Source organism: Rhyacophila brunnea, unplaced genomic scaffold (assembly GCF_057557595.1).
Source record: "Rhyacophila brunnea isolate RB1 unplaced genomic scaffold, BYU_Rbru_1.0 scaffold_1, whole genome shotgun sequence".
Taxonomy (NCBI): domain Eukaryota; kingdom Metazoa; phylum Arthropoda; class Insecta; order Trichoptera; family Rhyacophilidae; genus Rhyacophila; species Rhyacophila brunnea.
Window position 1 is genome coordinate 17864764 of NW_028232751.1, and position 17284 is coordinate 17882047.

General features: G+C 31.5%; 1 protein-coding gene across 1 annotated transcript in view; it reads right to left on the reverse strand.

The window, feature by feature from the left end:
* Positions 1–17284, reverse strand: part of Dscam2 (Down syndrome cell adhesion molecule 2) — a 366238-nt gene that overhangs the window by 122047 nt on the left and 226907 nt on the right. The window contains 1 exon segment of the mRNA XM_085960898.1: positions 17061–17178. Within this exon segment, the coding sequence (XP_085817024.1) occupies positions 17061–17178 (118 nt within the window).

The following is a 17284-nucleotide window of genomic DNA, read 5'->3' on the forward strand; positions in this document are numbered from 1 at the left end:
CATAAAACATAATATTGCATGTATTGTAGATATTTTTTAATGAAATGTGGAAACGTTGCGTAGGTTCACCCAGTATCGGGACTATAGAAAAAGGGATTTATACGAACATTTTATATTATAATACATATAAATTCTTATATTATTTTTAATACTAAAACATCCCATGAAGCCCAATAACAGTAATGTAGTGAAAAAATCGCATAAGTAGTAATAGCTGAGAAAAAATACAAAGACTTAGAAAAGATCACATTTATATAATATTATACTTAGTGACCTCACTGAAATCGAATCTGGAGCCCCCGGATAAAAGGCCAGTGCTTTAAGGACTGCACTAGTGTATGAAACTGTTAATTTTTTGTGATTACTCATCTAACCCTAATAATGAAATAATGATCTTTTTTGTTACAGGTATATTAAATTAAAACTTGTTTCATGCTCATAATATTATGACACGTAACTGATTTTATGCTTACCTATATATTACTATAATATATTTTATTTTCATATATTTGCGTCCTTATCCCATATAGGTACATATTTAACACACTCACCCATGGTGACATTTTTAGTAGATAAACAAAATTAAGTAAATTGTGGGTTTGATTACGCGGCTGACAAAAAATTACAAAACATGTATCGTGTGTAATTAAAAAAAAAACAATTTGTTAAACACTAGCCGACCCAATGCAAAACGACCATAACTGCAAATTGCAGTTTCGAGAAAATCGCATTTGAAGTTTTCCACCTACTTAAAATACATTTTCATCATCAAATATCTCAAGTATGAAGATATTTTTCTTTTGTTTTCCTAATGACTTATACTTCTGGTATTTTTACAGTAGAATTATATTGATCCTATGGTTATTTTTGCATTTATAAAATATTTTAGCACTAGCTATGCACTAGTTAGCAATGCCAGTTTGAGAAAATTTTAGCCATTAGCCTATTAATTATATTAAACAGTGGCGAAGGGTGGAGGTAGGCTGTTAAGATCCGCCATAAATAGTGCATATAAAACTTTGTCAGACATACGTATTTGTTTTCATTGAAATAATTCTACAATAATTTACAGACGGTGTTGGTTAGTTTTTAAAATTCTTTAAACCCTGAAAACCCCTGTCTAAATTTAACGCACCGGATGACACCAACCCTAGTTACGCCACTGCTCAGATGCGTTGATGATCCGCACACACAATAGAAAAATTTGAGGAAACCTTGCCTGCAAGTAGAGGTTCCTGGAGATTGTCCAAATTATTGAAACGTTCCGTCCAAATAAAAACAGTTAGGAATCACATATAGTAAAAGGCACAAAACGATGAAGAGAATATAGTACAGCAGTGGTGGCCAAACCATGGCACATGGCACATTGGATGATTATACGTGGTGCATTGCATCTTTGCACCTACTTATTCGTTTGAAGTAGGCGCCATAACTGAATCCATCTTCATATTAATACCCGAGTGGTCTCAGTTCAAGTCATACAGCCTTCTTATTCTGTTTTTAACTGTTCATCTTTCAGTTAGAAAATGAGAATTGAACATTGGAGGCGAATAATGATTTAATAATATTGCATTACATAATAACTGTAACGAATACTTACTGGAAAGATTTCCAATTACTGACATGTTCCCACTCGAGTGTTTTAAGAAAAGAACAATAATATCATCCAGTATAGAGTTTACAAATTGTTTACTACTGGGTAATTAACACAGCTTGAGAAAATCTGTGGTATTGTTGCAAAACTACAATAATTATTGTAATAAATTTTAAAAAAATCGAAGAAAATAAAAAAATCATGCCTAAAATATTGGATAGAACTTGTTTTTATTTGTTTTCCGCAATACTGCCCTTCTAAGGAAGAAGGCAGTAACTGACTCTCACATACTTTCGAGATAAATGACATAACGTATTTTGTTTCAAACTCTAGTACTATGAATTAATAAAAAACGGTGATAATTTTTATTAGTAGGATGTTAAAATACAAACAAAGTAATAATAAACAAGCAGTAACTGCAATGAATAGGTGCAATTACTGCCTTTTTGCTAAAAAAATTGTATTCATTTAGAAGATGTCTATTTTTTCAATAAGGATTTTAACGGTATTTTAGTGATAGTACTGATTTTAAAGTGAACAGAATATATAGCTTTCAAAATTATTAAACGGATGGCATTCATAACTCAATTTCACAAATTTACGAGTTACTGCCTTCTTCCTTGGAAGGGCAGAATAGTCTTTAAAATATAATCAATATATTAAGTTGATTTGATTAATAATATTATATGATATATAAAATAAAATTTCTAACGTGTAGGTACGTCATAGGCAAAATTTCAAAATTAAATAACATTTACTAAAATTTTAATCATAACATTAACATAAAAAAATAGTAATAAGTCATCGATATAGTTCCATTAAAATACTAATTTGAAGATTAGCCGTTACAACACTTTAAATAACAGCTACATCCCTGTTAGAAAACAAGCAGTAAGCACCCAAAGCTGTGGTTTAATTAGTAATCCATCAATATGTCGTCCCAGAAAACGCCTGGTTTTGTTATGTACGTACTCTGTTTGAAACATACGAAATCGTAGTGATAGTACTGTTAGTTTGCAATACACTCGATGTATACACCTAAAGTAGACACTCGTGTAGTTTGAATAGGGAGCTACACAGTTTTCATTGTTTTCTATAAGCCGCCTGTAAAACAATCAGCTTAGATTGATGGATCAAGTTTTAGCAAACAAAAATATAAATTTACTATAAAATACGCTTTGAATAATAATTATACAAGCTTAAATATTAATTTTGGTAATCTTATAAGAAAGTTAAACTTTCAATTTTGTGTTTCTTACTGAAGAAAATATATAATAACAATTTAATTCTATCATTATTAATGTTTACGAAAGTCTGTCGCGCGGATTATACACCGTTTGCACGTGCATGGATTTACTGCTGACAGTACGTATTCTGCTCTTCCAAGGAAGACAGCAACTCACTTCTGTTCATAGTATAAAATGAGTATTATCACTAAAATAGCGTTAAAATCCTTACGAAAAAATGGACAAATGTTAAAATTATACACATTTCTCAGCAAAAAGGCGGTCATTGTACCAATAATTTATTGCAGTTACTATTTGTTTATTACTACTTTGTTTATCCTACTAATAAAAAATATCACTGTTTTTTTTATTAATTCACAGTACTAAAATTAAAAAAAAAAAACACTTTATGTCACTTATCTCGAAAGTGTGTGAGTCAGTTACTGCCTTCTTCTTTGGAGGGACAGTATTATCGCGGCCATAAAAAGAAAATGCACGTGTAAACATATTGTTTTATCATGAAAGTTGCAAGATTGCATGCGTGAATCAAAAAAGTTTAGAAGCTTCTGAATTTTCACGAGATAGTTGGGATTTTTTCTATATCTGCGATCGCTCTACTGATAGTGGCAAACCTGCCGGTGAAAAAAATATCTTCACCGCGCAGACTCATTTTTAGGTTAACCGATTTTCACGACCTGTCAAATATTACTATAAAATAACAACATTGCGTTTTGCTTACTCTTGAAGAATGAGATTGGCGAGACAGTCAGAACTTTTACGTATAAACAGTTATTATCGCGATAGTTTAAAATACACACTATTGCCGTAAGTAAATATATGCACGTGTACTTCTTCTTCCTTCACCCTGTCACGACCCAGCATTGGGGTATAGGGGAAGCGCAAGTTCACGCCATTTCCCTCGATACATCGCCAACTCTTGCGCCTACTGCCATTCTAGACATGCATTGTGTCGATCGTTTTTGTAGCACCGCTACAGGGTGAGGGAGAGCCGGCCACGACGACAGAACCCTTGAGGCTGTGACATAAGGATACGAAGTGTCTCACTCTTCGGCAGCATCCGAAACACATGTCGCAGCCAAGTAAAACGTCTCTTCGTAATTACATCAATCACCGAAGGCTGCTGTATCTGCTCACGAACTCAGGTATTTGTAACGCGGTCGTACCAATGTACCCTTAAGATTCGGCGGACACATCGATTCTCAAAGCTCAAAAGTCGAAGCTAAGTAAGATGCCAAGTCTCACAGCCATACAGAAGCACAGCTAGCATGCACGCGTTGAAGAAACGACATTTGGTCCTCAAAGAATACAGCCTTGGCCTCTATGCGACTCCAAATTGGCTGAATGCAGATCCGCCATACCCGTGCGGATACCAAACTCACTAGAAATACCATCATAGTCGGCAACGGTGGCACCTAAGTATTTGAACCTGGACACAAGCTGAACGGGTAAACCCTTAGACTATAGATACATCTAGACGCCACCTATTGCATTGGTAAATGAAGCTGCGTACCGGGCAAACCGGAAACCCGCAGAGGAGTAGCGGCATCAATGCATGCAGCACTGCACATGGATTTGGTCTTAGCCGCATTCAGATGGAAGACCCACATGTTTCGAAATCGCGGCGAGCCTGTTCACGGTTACATCGAACCGTTCGATCGTCGAGTCAAATACGACTGCATCATCTGCATACTCCAAATCGCACAGTCTTTCTTCGCATAGTTCGGTTATGTCATCATGATGTAGGCATATCCCTCTGTAGGGGTTCATTCCATAATGCGTAAGACGCATTATGGAATCCATCATGTGTACAGTCACTATTAATAGCTTATCGGTTTAACTGTGAATAGTTCTGTGATTTTGTTTTTGTGGATTTTCCTTTTAAACCAAATAATGTTACCATATCATATTATCATCAGCCGGCATCGATCCTATATGAATAGGCTTTCTATAGCTTCCACTCTTTTCGATTTATAACTCTTTGCTGTCACGTATTTGTATAAATATTTAACGAAATATAAGCCATAATTCACAATGACTTACATTGGCTATTTGAAGAATATAATATTATAACTGATGAGTTACTTTGTGGCTATGCGAAGAAACTTAAACGTGGTTCAGATTATGATAATATTTTAGTAAAAAATGGCGGGTAGTTTAGTAACTAAATTTGTATGAACAGAAAAATCTGGCAGAGTAGCGACCCATACCCAGTATTGCCAACTGTCATTCACATAAACATGTCAGATAGGGTAAGAAATTAAGCTAGAATGCAGAATTGAAAAAGTGTCTAGACACTAACATTTCAAAAAAATGTGTGACAATACTATTATAAACGTCGTTTTTACAAGAACAAAGATCGAAAAAGAATTTTGTATTTTACAACTGATAGAAAAGGTCACAAAATTTTAAATGAATGCAGGTAAGAAATTTGGTTGTTATTTTGTATGTAACATTAAGTGTATTAATTATAAGATGTCTGTACTTATATAAGTATATATTTGTCTAGATTTATCTGTCTGCAAAACAGCGCAAGACACGTACAGACGCACACACATACCTGCTCTAAATCTGTCTGCAATTGAACACACTAAACGCATTGAGCGCATCGACAAAAATGTTGACAGGTGGTACTGCCATCTGGTATTTTTTCCTAGTAAGATAATTATCTAGTATGTAAGACCAGCATGTTGACTTTCAAGTTAATCTGTTGTAACATTCTAGATTTATTATGAGACGTTGACTAGATATAAAGCCATATGCCAGATGGAAATTTTGCAAACTAGATGCCTATTCAAAAATGCTAAGTCTGGCAATAAAAACATTAAGCTGGCAACGCTGCCCATACCACTTCTAACTAAATACGAAATAAGCCGCGAGCCATGCTTACATACCTTATCTTTAGGTGCATTAGTATTGTTGCAAAATTGTTGTTTCGTTAGAGCGAAAATACAACTTTAAAATGTACATCAGAATATTTAAATTTTAAGCCGCGAGTGTCTTTTAAATCCGTTGTCTCCCTTATTTCGTTTTTCATTACTTCTCATGTAGTCATTAAAAATAAATTTATTTATTTTTACTTTATATTTTATTCTGTTCGCTGTGACTGTTACTCGCTAATGTTCGGATACTTTTCAGTTACTAAAGGGTTTAGTGATAAGTAAATCATTTACCACTCGACTAAAATATGTAGGTATGTAATAGCATAATCCAAATTAGGCTTTAGAAGAACTAAAGATGGGACGGGTTACAGTGATGACGAGAATATCGTTGATGGCTGCCGTACGTTGAAGATGACGACGTTTAAACGTTTGAAAATTGAGAGCAAAACAAAAAGATTCACATAATATATTACATGTGCTTTCCATATACACAATTGGTGGTTGCGCCGATTGTGAGCAATTGTCATCCTTATTTCTTTACCCACCTCCTAATTCCTTGGTATTGTTTAAGAACAAACGATAAGCAATTATGCGTCAAAAAACACCGTAATTGCAAACAGCAGGCAGTTATATCTAGATAGCGGACGTGAGCAGGCTTCTGATAGCTTACTATCGCTAGTAATTCAATTGAAAGTACAGACAAATTCAAGAGTAACTTCAAGTCAGCCGTTGCGCGTCAATCAACTCGAAAGAACAGCGGTGTGTATTGTCGTACCGCGTTATACAGAGTGATTCAAAAATCTCTAAGACCGAATGTTCCGAAATTGACATTCAAATCATTATCATTTATCATATATCATTATCATCCAAAAATTGTGTACCAAATGCCGCGAACAGGGTGACCCAAAACAAACTAGTGCATGAGTGTATGACCCGGGACCTATGGCAGTGCGCGCCAGCCCTCATCACATCAAAATGTAAGTGCCTGGTATTCTTGTACATCACCCCCTCCCCTATATCCGGAATCCACTATCCAGCATCACCTTAAAAAATAATTACAGTCCACTTGCAAAAAGCTCAACCAATCGGTAATATATTATGTATGTGTTGCAGTGGCGAAATTTATTCGATGGAAGTCGGAGAGTTTAATTAAACGTGTTTATTTTAATTATTTAATTAAATCATACTTCGGGTTTGTTTGGTGGTACACAAAGCGAGTTACACAATAATATGATTATCAGTTTACAATAATAATTGTCGTTTCGATTAGCAAAAGGTGACACTGAATCATATTGCAATCAATCGAAGCTGTCGGTAATAATTAGTATTGTTGCAAACAGCGCAAATGTTTTGGCAACAATATTAATGCGGACAATTCACGAACAATTATGGTGGGAAATCTAATGCGATGAATGCATTTGGACGGCATTGCATTTAGCGTGAAAGGATTTTAGTGCGAATTAATTTGTTGAGGTTTGCTCAAATATTGACATACTTAATTTAGCCACATTGGTGTACGTGGTTAACCCAACCACACGGGGTAGGGCATTTCGCGTACATATTATTTAAACGTGTAATTATGTGTAAAATAATGTATTTTAAATACCTCAGAAACATACATACAAAAATGGACTGAGTGGGACTTAAACTCACGTCTTTCACTTTCCGGATGAGTGCTTTGGCCTCTAAGCTATCGATTCATGCGAATTAATTCTTATATTTACGTTTAAACTTAGGTACTTAAACTATAATGTTTGAGGCTTTCACGGTTGTTTTTTTATCGTAGTAGATTTTTGGGTTTCCATCGTGTGTCCTTCTTCCTTCTTTACTCGACGTTTCGGGCTCGTTGCAGAGGCCATTATCAAGAGATGATATGTTTTATGATGAAAATGTAGTGAAAATGTAGCAACGAGCCGCGTAACGTCGAGTAAAAAAGGAAGAAGGACACACGATGGAAACCAAAAATCTACTACGACAAATCAGGGTAATTATCAGTGTTTTTTCCTTTATGCGAGTGTTTTCAGATTGGTATATTGAAGTTATGTAAATTGAAAATAGTTAAGTATGTACTAATATTTATTATATTTTAAACAAAAACTATTATATTCATTTAGAAATATTTCAAGAAATAATAGAAAATAGACAAATATAAAATATTTTAATGGATTATTTTATTTTAATAAACTTTTACTTTTATTCAACGAATAAAACACAACATATTATGCATATACACACTAGGAAAAATCATTTTGTAGAAAAAAATACGACTTCCGACCGCACTTGAACCTGTATCTGCTGGATTCGCGCCAGTATGCTTTGCCAATTAAGCTACGGGCATCTTATTAAATTAATACGATTTAAATTAGAGGTTGTCACATGACATGCTTATCAAATTATCCATAATTATAATTAAGTGTATTGAACTATGTAAAATAGAATAACAATACATGGCCAACTCAATTAATATATTATTTTTTTTTATGTGAAGTCGGGTTTTATGTCCATGAATATTGGATATAATTCTTTTTCTACAAAAATTACTTACAGAATATCGATAATTAGATAGAAAATATAATAATTATAATTAATAATCCATTTTCTAAGACATTGAATTGATACTTGAAATATATTTTGTGCGAAACATTATTGATAACTATCTCGTATTTCGAAAGTCTGGTGATTTACGAAAAACAGGATAGGTTCATTTGAGCAGAGTATTCTACCTTTTTGTAACAAGTGCTCCATTTTTAAGAAAGGTCACATATCGTATAATTCATCATATATATGATCGCCTTAAATGGCTGATATTTATTTGGAGTTGTCCAAAACAACAAAAAGCATTGATAATAATTTACGGTGTTTATTATAGAAAAATATACTGCTAGATTAAATAATATGATTGATATATGTTTTTATAATCTTCTTGAAAGTGCTGACAAAATTCGAATTTTAATATTTATAAAATACCACTTTCCTAATTAAAACGGCGTGACATTTCAGACCAGTCTCCTCCTTTTGTGTGTTTGTGTATTGTTTGCTAGTTGAGTGTTTGTTAATCGACACCGAAGCCCCAAACACCCGATTGCATTGTTCTCTTGTGGACAAACACAGCGTGGCAGAAGCATCTCGATCGGTTTGTCCAAGCAATTTACTTTAGGATCAAGTTTAATGAAGTCCATCAAAACCCGGCGATTTAAAGTCACTATGCAGTTTGCCTAAGTACCCGCTACTTGAAAGGGACGGTTGGATATCCTGCCGTTTAGTTTCCGCACAACATCGTCATGTTAAATAATATATAGCAATTCCACTACTCCGAATAAGATTAATTAAATTCTGTTTTGGACAGTCGTTCTTGAATAATATTGAGTAATTAAAAATTGGATAAGTAATTAAATTATAAACACATAAGTGCTAATATTTAGAGAGATCCGATCATTGTCTACATCTACATAATCAACAGTAATGTTAATATCTTAATATTATAATACGGAATTTGAAACAACCTAAAATACACAATTATTATTGTTATGAATTTTATGCGTCACTGTCCGCGTAATTTATTCAATTCAATTTATTTATTTTACATATTGTGGATATTACTAATTATAAGTTTAAGACGTTCACAACATTACATGAAACAGTAATACAAAGAAGAAAGAAAAAGAAAAGTAATAAAAACGATTAAAATAAAAATATAAAAAGAGAACATAATATAAACATACAAAAGCAGTGAAACTACAATTATACATATATATAAGTTCAAAGAGTACACCTAGTTTGCTAAGGAGACCCTATTTTAAGGATTTATAAAATAGCGTCCACCTAAACTCACTCTCACGCCAGTGGAATATATCAACCCGGAACCAATTTGGTTGAACATAGTTATCGCCCTCCCAATTGGTTCTGCACGTTAGGAGAATAAACAACTGATGATCTTTATTTCTAAGATAGTTATCAGGGACAAACAGATCAACACTGCGCAGAATGTCAGAGTTATAATTTATACCTCGTATAAGTCGAAAAAAATACGTAGCTAAATAAAAATCTCTTCTAAATTGCAGACTGCAGTATGTAAGCATACCTAAGAAAAAGTCAGTTGGATAAAGCAACTAGTTGGATAAAGCCACTAGTTGGATAAAGCCACAACTAGAAACGTTGTGATTAAACTGATTACATCTTGATCAAATTCACAAAATAAATTAAATCCGTTTTAAATATGACTTGAAAAAATAATCATGTTGATGAAAAAAACATAAGCCAAGTCATCTTAGAGAATATTAGAGTAGGAAAACATTTCAGTATGTAAAAAGGTACACATTACTGATATGCATTACTTACTTAATATAATTAATTAAGTTTTGAAGGTGCCAATAATTTTCTGACCATAATGACTGATGGTCATCAGCAAAATCGATGAACAACGATGTAGCAGAAGACTTCTTAATTACTGAATTAACCAGGTGAAAGACTTTACAAGCTCCTCAGAAGTTAACAAGATGGTATACATGTAGAAGTCAAACGATTTAAAAAAGAATACGACATTATAATTATTATAAGTTATCTTTGTTATCAGACTAACTAGAGATAGCTTACTTACTATTACCTACTAGCTTAAAAAAATATTTATATGAAGATAATAAATGTTTATCATTTTTTAAGTATTGAACTCAAACTATCATTATTTATTAAACTTATCTATTATTTATTATTAAACTTATCTATTAATATGTTTTACTCTTATTTTTGTAATAAGAACATGTGGGTCTATTCTATACTTATCGACCGCTAAAATGATAAAGTGATAAATATTATCAAACTTAGGGTAGGTTTGTATCAAAGTATTAGCACTTATTGTAACAATTAGAATAAGTTGGTTTTAATTGTAACAATATGTGCTAATACTTTGATACAAACCTACCCGAAGTTTGATAATATTTATCACTTAATCGCTTTAGCGGTCGATAAGTATAGAATAGACCCAATGATATTAGAAACAACAAACACTTAAAATGTTTAGTTATATTTTTATTTATTTATCGTGGGTAGAGTTGGGTATTTCACGAGAAAATCTCAATCTCGAGATTCGGGATTTCGAAACGATGAAATTTTGAATACTCGAGATTTACAGAAAGGAATTCTCGAGAATTCTCGAGATATCGAGAAAATTAAAAATAAAAACCTGTAAAAAGTTCTAAAATTAGTGTAAAAACAGAAAAATTCCAAAAAAATGTGATTTTTTTTTATTTTAGTAAAAAGACAAACAAATAGAATAGAATTTCAAAAAAAACACAGACTGTCAATCGTCAATGTCTGACAATCGCGTACGCTTTTCACACAATATTCCCTGATTGATTGATGAAAATTGTGCTCATTTTGAGTCGACGTTGACTTAATTGTGTTGAACTAAAATCACATGATCGCACACTCGAACTCAAATTTTGTTAATTTATTTCAATTAATAAAAATCATCGTTTTTTTTTAAATTAATATATGATAATAAAGATTTCCCAAAATGTTAAAAATTTCAATTCTTGAGATTCGGGATGGAAAATTTCGAAAATTTCTCGAGAATTCCCGAAACCTAATTTTAATCGTGGATACTTACTTATTCTAGAATAATTATTAATTACATAACACACAAGTGTCATCCTAACGGATATTTTTAATTATTGGACATATCCGATAAGATTAAAACCAATACTGGTTAGTATTGAGCCTAATACACTAATTACCGTATAAATCCAATAAATTAAAAAATATATACGAGTATAGTATTATATAACTAATCATATCTAAGATTTATTAGCATAGATAGAATGATTGAGAATTAATATATTATCCACTATTAATAACAATAAAACAAAGTGTAGAGTAAAAACAAATTGATAATGTTAGAGATTTCTCATTTAGTTTTTGGTTGGGCCAATTATGGCGGCCCTAATAAATACAATATAAATGTCTTACCCAATTAACATCATTACCCATGCCAGACCTACTATTTACAGTGGGTCATTCTATTAACGAGTGAGTGTAAATACCTGGAAAACATTAAAATGTCATTTACGAGCACCGGTTTTGACCGCTTTTAACACACGTCAATTTTAACGCAATGTTAACACATCAGAGTGGTAGTGCGAATGAGTGAGGACTAGACCACGGAGCCAGCCTCATCATCATTGAAGGTCGATGCCTGGCATCCTTGGTATAACCCCCCATTCCCTCATTCCCTCATTCCGTCTTATTAGAGTCTACTGAAAAGAGCCGCCGGTTTTAATGATGATTGGTTACAAACGTATTTTATTTACGTAACGAGTAGGTACTTTTAAAATTATGTCTATTCATTCATATTTCAAATGTAGAGAATTTTCAATGATAAATTTGTGCAACTTTAATTATTATAATTACTTTTATGGTGATTTATATTATAAATTAAATGTAAAGCGATTACTTTTATTATTAATATATCTACTAAACGCGCCCATGTTTTAACTTAACACGTGAATGGAATCTGAAATTGTAAATATTTAATCAATCAAACTTTAGCTCATACGCTGAGCCCAAAAGCTGCGTTTAATAACAAAATTGTTTCATCGGTTTAATATCGACAGTCTCAAAAAAGGAATATAAGCTTTTGTTGTACATAAGCTCTACTGCTAGTACATATTATACTCATAGATTTATAGACAATTTAAGATATATGCGGATTTTTAGTAAGTATATAATAATATTGCATTTAGTTTTTATTTATTTTTATCAAAGTTAAAAAAAACGTACGATTAAAAATATTAGTTTGAAATGATCACAGTATTAGATAATTAAGTTAATGGTTGTATTATATTGCTTATTAAATTTACGGTAGCAACAGTTATACATGAAATAGAAAGGATTACACGTGATTTATCTGTAATAATAACAGAATAGGAGAATAATTGTCTTCTAACATGGGTGGATATACTCTATACTTGAGGTAATTTTCTAAGAAAGAACGTTCAGAAAATAAATGGAACAGAGAAAAACGAAACCAAAAATATTTATTCACATGTAGTGAGTTATTAAGAAATAACAAAGACTTCATTATGTCGGTTATTATATTTTATTTTTGTAATATTTCCAGGTTTTTTATTTATTCTATGACCATGCCGGACAGTAACGTTAATAGAAAAACAAAACAGAAATTACATTTTAACTGGTAACTTTCTGTTAAACAATTAATACTCATTTAGGAACATTAAAATACAATTAAAAGTTAAAGTAAAAAATAAAGTTCAAAATTAGAAACAAGATTCTTTAAAACTGCGAATTTTTGAAAAAATGTTTTATCGTTGCATAAAAAACTTATTAGACTACATATTTTAATGATATTAATATACATAAAATACGATGTGCAATTAAAAATCTATCTTTTTTTCTGAATTGTAAGTTTATTTAAAATAAAAATTATTAATATAGTATGAAATTAAATTTAAGTCTTTAAATTGACTCGCTGAAGCATTATTGTCACCCTTAAGACACCTTTATTAATTTGGTATCTTCAAAATATATTATTTAATATCTCCACGAAAAACAAAAAAATATAATTATCATCGACCAGGGTTGATCCACTGTTAGAAGATGAGTCTTCTAAAGTGTATTTCTTTCATTTGCTTAGCAATTTTCTGTCACTACAAATATTTTTATAGATTGTAATAAATTTTTTGATCGTCTTATAGCAGTGCGTCTCTTCGTCACAGCGGTTTTTGTCACCGGCTTATCAACTCTCCAAACAACATTTCAACAGGTTGTTTGCTTCGTTATTTTAATCATTTAATTTTTTGTGGTAATCTGCCTTAAGTATATTTTGCTTGCAAATCTTATTGCATTTATAAATATTATTATGTATTGCTAATTTTAAACAAAAACTTACTATTCCACGTAAAGAAAAATACTGAAAACTGTAATGATTTGGTTTTTTGTTGACCTTTCAAAAAAACTTCACAAAACTACAGTAAGAAGACGTAGATTATAGTTAAAATCAATAAAATTAAATATTTAGTTATCTGTATAATCAGTAACTAATTGTTTATAGTATTTATTAATTGATAATCCAAAAATATAGTTAATAAAATAAGGTAAGAACCCCCTGTTTGTTTTATCGTTATTCAAAATGGTGCGACCACACGAAACATCGTTGGGGTTAGTTGGATTATTATGGATCGCAACTCGATGCGAGTAATTTGTACTTTGGTGAAATTATTCAATAACGACCAATGCATTTAGACGGTATTTGAAAATTAATTTACCGTAATCCGGATGATGAATAAGCGAATTTAATAGATGGTGTAGAACAGATTTACTTAATTTAATGGTTTATTTTAATTAATGCGAAAAGGTTTTGTTTATGATAATTATATCGCAGTGCATAACTAATGATGATTTGTTTTGTTGACCCAAAAGTGATCGCACATTAATGACATTTAAATTGAGGGCGTGAATAATGAAATTACGTATATTTATGACAATATATTGATTATTGATTAAGGTATATCTAATGAGACTTCTCGCTAAAACAGAGTGGTATGGAGCTCATTTGGGAGACTGAATAGTAATCTCCCATTTTTTAAGTACAAAGTTTTCGAGTAATGTGTGTATATATGTATTAATTTGAAACCGCATTGATAAATAGAGTTGCCTAGAGTCTTAATTCACATATTGAAAAAATCAAATTTTATGATACTTAATCGATACAAACTACCAGAGCACAGTTTTTTTGTAATTAGAAGAAAAGTATTGAACTCCCTTGAGTAATTAATGTGTGTGATTTACATTATATTTTAAAATATATATAAAATAATCATAAAGCTACAGACACACAGCACACTATGAGAAATAGAGCTCCCTGATTGGTTAGAAAGGTCTAGATGACAGAATTTATTATTCATTGAAAAATGTGAGTTAACTTTGTGGTTGCCAACTATTTTTCTTTATATAGATTAATGCATTTAGAATCACTTGGTATATTTAATTCAAAAAATGACAAAATTGCAAAATTTAAAAAGTTATGACTCCATGCGACTCTTGATAAAAAAAACCGTTAGTAGCGAAACGTGACATAGAAAGGTGCATATTAGACATAACGCGGAGAGGCTACAGAATAAATCAACAAAAATAAGGAAGCAGACAAAAGTAAGTGATGCGATATAGCTTGCCTAACTGATATAGCTCAACGAATAGACAGCAGCTGGACAAGAATGTAATCATAATAATATTATATACATCTAAAGAGTACTGTAAGAGTTAGGAGCGTAGATACCATTTTAACTACTAGAAGAAGAATATAGGTCGTCACAGAGTAAATACATCTTTACGACGAACAGTTGTAACCATACGCCTAACCATTAGGTACTAGTTATATAAATACAGGTAGTTGAAAGCATAGAGTTTCGAGTATTACTAGAAGGAATTTTACTAATTTTTATGGCAGTTTTTCAACATGTGTGTAGTTGAATTTTTAATCATAGAAAAAATATATTCGATACGTTTACGCGTTGAAAAATGTCAGATTTATAATTTTGTGTAATCCTTTAAATGTTTTACATGGAACATGTTTTACTCATGATTTCCGACGCAAAAGCGTTAAGAAAAATAGACGTAGAATATCTGTAGACGCGCAGCCCGCTCGCGGCCCGCATCCCGCGCCCCACTTCGATTGTTTTAATTTTACGTTCAATAGCCTACATAGATAAAGATGAAGTAGCTTACATTCTGTGCGACGTATTGTTCGTCTGTTATTATTACTTATTTAGTTTTATTATTGTAATTACATAATTTTCAGAAAAGTCAACTAGTTTAAATTCTTTGGATTCGGTTACTTTGACAAATAAATTTTCTTTCGAATTTGGACAACCAGCATTCAGAGAATAAGTAGGCAATCATGTTCATCAATCACGTAGAGGCCTCTACGCTTCTACGGAAAAAAACGACTCGGACTTAAATCGTGTATATTAAACGTCACCCCAGTTATATATAATATTTTATTGTAAAAACATATTTACATAATAATATATAAGTACGTTTTGTTATTATGTATTATGTAATATTGAAACATACGCGATTTTATCCTGATTGTTCATTTCAATATAGAAAAATAATGACGGTTCAGTGTATTTTTTTGCCTATCTACGTATAATAATTGTCGTGGTTTGTCCTTTCATAAAATAATGTACCTATATCAGTTTCGTATATTAATGTCAATGCTCTTAACCCGGTACAAGTCGAACATGATTCGTATTTAAAATGGTTAATCTGTTGTAGTAATAATTAATAACATAATACCTTCCATTCATAATAGATCCAAGTTTAAGGAATTATTTCGCCAATATTTATATTATTAATTTAAATAATTTACTGATTGAATAAATCTAAAATTTTGTTGAAGTGTTTGATATTTTTAATGGGTGCGGTTGTTTTTAGTATTATTTTTTTATTTCAAATGAATCTGCAATGCTAAATTATTTTCAGCTAATTTAATAATAATTTCAGTTTTCATATAGTATGTTTAGACTCCATCTTCTAAAGATGATTTTTTTTAAATATCTTTGTTTTAATAAGTTTTCATCATCAGAATCATCAAATATTTTTCCATTATATATATTTTTTTAAATTTAAACCTAAATAATGTATAATAAAATATAACATTCGTAATGAAAGAACATAATATAATGTCAATGGGTCAGTGCACAGATGTTGTCAAATTTAGTATATTTTATTGAGAACATCGAATTAGTAGAATCAATCGATTAACAATCAAACACGAAATGGAATTCGAAAACGAAATGGAGATGCCCGTTCAAATATCATATTTGGACGTGAAATATTTTTACCGGATTTTCATGAAAATTCGACATTCAGTATCTGTCCTCTTACCCATCGATCTTTGCGTAGGTATAAGTATTTTCACACGATGACATAATGTACTGTGTATACTGCATATAATCGACGGGTGTAGAAGTCTTTTCATATATTACGCCATTCGCACCGTGAGTGTAAAACCAACGCATCTGCATTTTTTTCAATATCGAGATTAAATGCAAAACAACTGCAAAAGTCGTAAACCTGATAATGTAAAAGTGAAGTAACTGAAAGAATATGCAATATAATGTAGATATAAACCAAATATTATAGTTTTTTTTTAGAAACTCTATTTCTCCTAACAAAACGAACACTTCAAACCCTAATATATCCAAAATATGTATTTGCAGTTGCCTTGGTTTTACACTCACGGTGCGAATCGCCAGTCATTATTTCATTATATTCTACAATATGAATGTATAAGGTTATATTATAAAATTTTCTTTGACTTACTTATAGTCTGGTTCAGGACAGGCCTGCGCAAGGCATAATAGAATCGCACCATCATCTTGAGCCACCGTCACCACTGGAGTGTGCTCCACGATTATTGGAGATAGTAGTCCGTGGTGTTCTGTGAAAGTGGAGAAAGAAAAAGTTATAATTAATTAGTTACAATGCCGGTTTCGTTGATATTTTCCTACCAGTTTTTTTTCTATTACTTTGGATAACTATATTAT